Consider the following 7194-nt stretch of genomic DNA (forward strand, 5'->3'; position numbering starts at 1 on the left):
AATCTTTGAATATATGTATTTTCTAAGCGAACATTTGTAATTTTGCTTCTGGCGGATCCCTGGAACTAAATATTTTTGAGATGGGGGTCCGTAGCCAAATACATATCATTTTGGGGGTCCTTCACATGAAAGGTTTGAGCACCACTGAGACTTGCACAAATTGTCAATATTTTCCAAAAATAGCAGATCTACAAGCTTGCAGCGTAGCACTAGGTGTGCTTGTATAATCTGCTATTTTTCAATAATTAAAGATTGCATTCACCACGGCTTCGTAACTCGCGCGGCGCTCCGCCGGCCGCGCGGCCCTGGCCCGCTCTTCGCGGCCACTCGCGCCTGCGGCGCTCGGGGGCGAAGAGCAGGACCAAGGTCCGCTGGCCTTCGCGCCGCTTGCAGTGTCGTGGACAATCGAGCGGCTCCGTCTGGAGCCCGGGTGTCATTTCCAATAACGCCACAGGGACAGCCTGGACTCCGCCCCCTGCTTCAGCTTCACGCACACCTGTGTGAGTTGACGACAAGACACACCGGTTTACACTCCACCTAACTACAAGGTAAACACGTTTTTAATTCTACAGTAAGTTACAACTTACAAGATAATAACAGACACACCGGTTTACACTCTACACCTAACTACAAGGTAATTATTATATTATTATTTTTTCGGGAGCGTGTTGATATTGCGACATAGCATCTGTTCGACGGTTCATTCTTTCGACACGGGTGAATGTTAAAATGGTGAAATGCTAACCTGCCGTCGTGGGTGAATGTTAACCTCACTAACCGTGACGCAGATGAGTAGCTCACCTGCCAACTCTCATAGTTGAAAGAATGACTTGTCGAAAGAGCGAGATTTTCCCTTTTAGTTCTACTAAAAGGGGAAATCTCGCTGTAAGTTACAATTACAAGATATAGAGTGTAGGCTTCACCTAACTACAAGATAAACAACTTTATAATTCTACTGTATCTGCAAGATACAGAGTTTATACCTCACTTAACTTCAAGATAAACACGTTTATAATTCTACTGTATCTATAAAACATGTTAATAATTCTACTGTATCTATAAGTTAGAGTTTATACTTCACCTAACTACAAGATAAACACGTTTATAATTCTACTGTATCTATAAGATAGAGTTTATAAACTACAAGATGAATTGGAACTGCACTCTGTCGAGGTGCATACGTACATACGCAGCCGAACGCAGTTCTTGCACGCTATGCTGGCACAAATAACTAGAACTGCACTCTCAGTCTAGGTGCCAACCTGCACCTTGAGCAAGTACTTGTGCGCCAGCAGAGCGTGCCATGAGGTGCGCTCACCACTGGCATCACCACTGGCGATGCCAGTGACATCACCACTGGCATCACCAGGAATGCTGGTCCCTCATTGGCTGTTAATGATGACGTTGCCAGTAATGCTGGTCCTTCATTGGGCTACGGGCTTAAACACATACAGACACCGACATGCCTACATACGCAGCCGAACGCAGAAGGCTACTTGCACGCTCTGCTGGCACAAGTAACAAGTCTTCTATGAAGACGTTTAAATAGCCTACTTCACCTGTCCTACTGTATCTGCAAGATAAAAGGAGTTTATACTAAGAGTCTAAGATAAAGACGTTTATTATTCTACTGTATCTACACGATAAATTAGTTAATATTTCTACTGTAGCCTATATACTAGAGGCTTAGGCCTGGCTCAGGGAAGAGGACGCCCCTGTCACATCATGGAAAGACTGTATATGAATTAATACTGTAATACATTTTATGTCTTGTATTGTGATGTTGTTTTATGCTTGGACCAAAGAAAGAATAGCCTCCACTACGGTGTAGACTAATGGGGATCCTTAATAAACTAAACAAAACTACATCTCTGCTAACATCCTGCCACCTGAGTGTCTGTCATAGTAAGGTGAAGTGTCACATCACTGCCGCTGGAGGGCGCTATACCCCCTGGGTTATGTTCTTACCTATTTAAAATACTAATGTTATACCATATAACATTAGCATCAACATTTGGCACATGTGGCCCATCCGAACACTGGTAGTCAATCTATCAATTTGGAATGATGAATCTGAATAACTGGCATATTAAAAACGTATTTCACGTATTTTCTTTTTATTGTTAACAAAATGATATGACACCATGTATGTGTATATACAGTAGGCTATAGCTTAGTGTGTCTAGTATGTGTCACTGTCACCTATGAAGCACCACATCAGAAAAATTACAAGACATTTAGCAAAAAAACATGAAAATACAAGGTAAAGCAAAATGCTGCAGCCAAAAAGGTCTCTACTGTATTTGGAAGGATGAAAACATGAATGACCAAACAGCACTGTTTTGATTGACAGGGAAGGTCCCAGATCCAATCAAATAGGTGCCAGATCCACTCCAAGAGCTGAGGGAACATGTTCCCCCTCAAATCAAATGAAGCACTGTTCAGGGCTATCACTTTACGTGTTCCTGGTAACATTATTGTCTGCTCATGTTCATGTCTGTGGCAAAAAAATAAAAATAAAATATCCACCACAAGCTAGCATGGCGATGACACCCCTGACTGTAGGCTGGCCAAGCCCGGACGTCCTATGACCCAGAAGGGCGGGGATACGCGCCGCTGGATCTCAGAGGCCAATAGCATTATTTCACCGGTCTCTGTTGTTTTTAGGAGCTGGTCAGAGCTCTTAATTGCTCCCTTTGAACTTCAAATAGCCGGGGAGCCACAGGCTTAAAACTCAAAGAATAGGGGTTTACCTGTGACGTCATGACATACTTTTCATTTAATTTTTTTCTATTCATTTGGTCATTAAGGTACACAGAATGAGAGGCCTGCTCTGCCGGAAACTCTGCGAAAAAAAGTTATGGCCATTTGTATATTCACTCCATCGACTTCAATATACAGGAAAGAAACACACCAAAAAAAATATGCTTTAAGTAGCATGTGAGGGGTCAAACTAGGGGTTCTTGATGATTCTGAATCCATTGCAAGCATTTGTTTTGCATTAAAAAACATTCCTTGGGCTAGAAAACGGACCAGAATAACGGTGAAAAGTGATGACTCATCACTTTTCACAGGTTTGAGAGGCTGAAATCTAGCCCAAGGAATGTTTTTCATGCAATAAAATGCTTGCAATGGATTCAGAATCATCAAGAACCCTCGTTTGACCCCTCACAAGCTACTTTTTTTGGTGTGTTTTTTTTCCCAGTATTATAGTGAAGTCAATGGGAAACTTTTTTTCGCAGTGTTTCCGGCAGAGCAGGCCTCTCATTCTGTGTACCTTATTGACCAAATTAATAGGAAAAACTAAAATTTGGAGTATGTCATGACATCACAGGTCTTCTCTCATTTTGGCACAGTGGCTCCCCGGCTAAAATTGAACTGAGGTAATTGATTGGGCCATAAAAGCGTCAAGAGTTCATTAGTGATCTCTCTTATCAATGAAAGCATCAAAGACAACGACCAGTTTGATGCCTGTCATAGAGTGGAGGGGGAAGGAGGGGTTGTGTTTGTATACACACACAGACTTGCCTGATTGGCTGAACCATAGTTACGGGGGCTTTACCGAGGCTTTTCTTATTGAAATGCATGGATCCCGAGGCTACCCTGACTGTAACTCACTCTGATAATGATGCTTAAAATGCCTGGAACCCGAGGCTACCCTGACTGGAACTCACTCTGATAATGATGCCTAAATTGTAAATTGTACAAACTCCTTTACCAGGACGGACAGATGGACGGACGGACATACAGACCTGGGCCTTGGCAGACATGTGGAAAGTGAAGTAATAAACTCCTTTGATGGTACAGGTGAACACTCCTTGAGTCAGAGTGTCTGTTTCATTGGTCTGCTCCAGTCCATTCCTAAACACGCACACACACACGCACGTGTGCGCACACACACACACACACACACACACGCACACACACACACACACACACACACACACACACACACACACACACACGTATCAACATACATAATCTATAACGGTTCCCAAACTTTTAAGATCAAAACCCAAAAGAGAGATTAGACGTTTGCCCGGGTTAGGTTGAGGTGGTTGCGACTCCCGGCACCTCCCCGCGGAAGGGTTAGGGTTCAAAAAGAGCGCTCTTAATTTACAGTACACTTTAAGACAGAATAAGACATAATAAAGCCATAATAAGACATAATGTGTTGGTAATTAGAATAGATAGATAGATACCTTCTATTCTAATTACCAACACATTATATAGATACCTTATATTCTAATTACCAACACATTATTTCTTATTATGGCTTTATTATGTCTTATTCTGTCTTAAAGTGTACTGTAAATTAGAACTAATATGTTTTATTAGACAGAAACAAAGACAGAATAGCAGAAAGAGTGGATACATTCTCTGGCACCGGCACCTGCCACGGAACTGCCACGGCAGGTACCGCCACACGACCGACAGTTCGACCATCAGTTGCAGTGCATCGCCGGCGATAGGACTGACAGTTTGACCGGCAGTCGCGGCAGTAGGACCGGCGGCTGCTGCACGGACCGGCAGGTCCCGTCGCAGTGAACTGCCGGTCTGTGCGGTGGTGGTTGCTTCCGTGGGCGGGGTTTGCCTAGAGCTGTGGTCTGATTCCAAATAACACATCCCAGCCCAGTGTTAGGGAAATGCCTGTCATAGAGTCATAAACAGTGGTCTATAATAACTAGTATACTTGGGGTGGGCGTGGTCTTACTTGTTGAAGTTCAGAGGCGTGTCAGCAGAGGGGGGCTGGGTGAGGGTCCGCTTGTAGGAGAAGTAGGATCTCTGCTGGGCGGCGCCGGGGGCCATGGAAACCCCTCCCCCGCTGGGCCCCAGGGGTCCCGGGGGACCCTGGGGACCAGGTGACCCCGGGTCACCACGCACACCGGGCCGCCCTGGGGGTCCCGACAGCCCTGCCTCCCCGCTCTGTCCCTTTAAGACATGCCCACTTTCACCTGAGGACACAGATGGGTAAATGACCATAAGGATTTTTTTGTATACACTTTGGAAACTTGTAAACTGTTAATTCTGGTACTTAAAGTATATTTTGATACCAACAATTAAAGGTAGCCTACATTTTGAATTCCAGACTTACATTGCAAGAATTTATACTTTTACTTAAAGGGTTATTCCACTTTTTTTTTAAATAAGCTTTTGGTAATTTTATTGTCTAATCAGGCTTTTATGAACACCCTGGACAGTTTTTAATTTGTTTGATTCAATAATTAGATATTTGATTGATGTAAATGTTACCAGTTCGTCCTCCTCCAGGGCTTCTCCCCATGTGTTGCCCCATACACACCCATTGGCTGGTCTAGGGTTAGGGTTAGGGTTAGGGTTAGGTTTAGGGTTAGGGTTAGAGTTAGAGATAAAGATAAAAGATAAAAGCACAAAAAAAAGAGTTTGGTCAGCCGCTTGGTAGCTCAGTGAGTAGAGCAGGGTGGCTACTAAAACAAAGACCTGGGTTCGCCTCCCACTGGGGAGATAGTAAAAGTGTAAATATTAGACACCGTCGATCATTCTATTCTGATCGAAAAACTCAAAGCTATTGGTCTTGATAGCACAGCAGTGAGATGGATGCACTCTTACTTGGTGGGGAGGGAACAGATGGTGGAAGTCAACGGAACCCTGTCCCCCCCCCTCCCAGTAAACTGTGGAGTACCTCAAGGGAGTATACTAGGACCACTGTTGTTCTTAATATACGTAAACGACATGTCATCTGCTTGTGACTGCAATCTGTTTCTGTTCGCGGATGACTCGGCTCTCCTAGTCTCAGGCAGAGACATTTTGCAGGTTGAAAAGGCGCTTAACTGTGAACTTAACAAGATCTGCACCTGGCTCAATGACAACAGACTCTCAATTCACCTAGGCAAAACTGAATGTATCCTCTTTGGATCTAGTCAGAAACTTAGCCTAGTTGAGAACTTCACAATTAAAGTAGGTGACACTGTGATAGAAAGAAAAAAACACATCTGCTACCTGGGTTGCATCCTGGAGGCTAACCTATCCAGTGAAAAAATGACCACCAAGGTAATCAATAAAGTCAATCAACGAATTCGCTTCTTGCAAAGAGTTGCCCCACTGATCAATATTAAATCCCGAAAGACACTAGGAGGTGCTCTTATTGGGCCCCTCATTGATTACGGAGTCCTTGTCTGGTATCGCGACGCCCCAGCTGCCTTAAAGCTAAAGCTCCAAACAGCCCAAAACAAACTAATTAGGGTTGTGCTTGGTCTCCCTCCTCTGACCCACCTTACCGAGCATCACCACGAAAGCGTGGGGTGGCTCAAAGTAGCTGACAGAGTACAGCATCTTGCAATGGGCCTGGTGTACAAGATACACTACACCTCCAAGATTCCCATGTACCTGACAAACTACTTCTTAAAGGTCAAGGATGTTCACGATCATAACACCAGAGGCAGCTCCACTAATCATCATCAGCGTAGATTTAACACTAAACAAGGCGCTAACTCGTTCTCCTGCTATACCATCAACATGTGGAACGCCCTTCCACAAGCCCTAAAGGAGAGCAAATCCCTAGCCTCCTTCAAAATTGGTATGAAAAGTCACCTTCAGACAGCAGCTACCCGTGACTTGTAAATAGACTAAGCCCCCATGCTCCCCCCCCCCTTTTTCTTTGTATTCTGCCTTTTGTATTTCATGTTATGCTTTTGAAACTGATATTATCCTAGATAAAGTACTATGTTCTATCCGTCTGTATTTCAATGTTATATGAGATACTTAAAGTGTGGTTCCTGTGGAAATAAGCCTCGGCTTTCTAGGATCTCCTTTTAGTTGACCTTGTACCAGTGATTTGTACTGTCATGAAACTGTACTTTTTTCTATTGCAAACTTCTAATAAATTCTTCAATCAAAAACTCTGACCGACTCAGTAGGCAGAGCATGGCCCTCCTGGCCCATTGCAATGGGCTGATAAGAAGTGATAAGAGCCCAAGTAATGGGATGATAAAGGCAGAAGCTGCTGTTGTAACTTCAAACTCTATTTTAACCATGATAGATTCATTAAAAACATGCATTATTTTTTTTCTGGTGACTCATACTACCCGCCTAATTCGTGAGCAGGCAGTGTTTTTTTTTATAACTTTTTTCATTCATTTTTAGTAATTTTCTATTGTATTGATTTTCATTTTCACAAACAATTATTAAAAACTAGAAATAATAAATAAATAAAAT

At 43.3% G+C, this 7194-nt stretch overlaps 1 protein-coding gene across 1 annotated transcript in view; it reads right to left on the minus strand.

Moving 5' to 3' along the window:
* Positions 1-394: 394 nt before the first annotated feature.
* LOC308289699 (uncharacterized protein) overlaps positions 395-7194 on the minus strand; it is a 17558-nt gene continuing 10758 nt past the window's right edge. Inside the window, exons 9-11 of the mRNA XM_080731442.1 lie at positions 4715-4955; positions 3753-3861; positions 395-496 (exon numbers count right to left, since the gene is read on the minus strand). Coding sequence (XP_080587568.1) covers positions 434-496; positions 3753-3861; positions 4715-4955 — 413 coding nt within the window. The 3' untranslated portion in view covers positions 395-433. The remainder of the gene's footprint in view (positions 497-3752; positions 3862-4714; positions 4956-7194) is intronic.

This window comes from Nannobrachium achirus (genome assembly GCF_963921795.1).
Source record: "Nannobrachium achirus genome assembly, chromosome: 1".
NCBI classification, from domain to species: Eukaryota; Metazoa; Chordata; class Actinopteri; order Myctophiformes; family Myctophidae; genus Nannobrachium; species Nannobrachium achirus.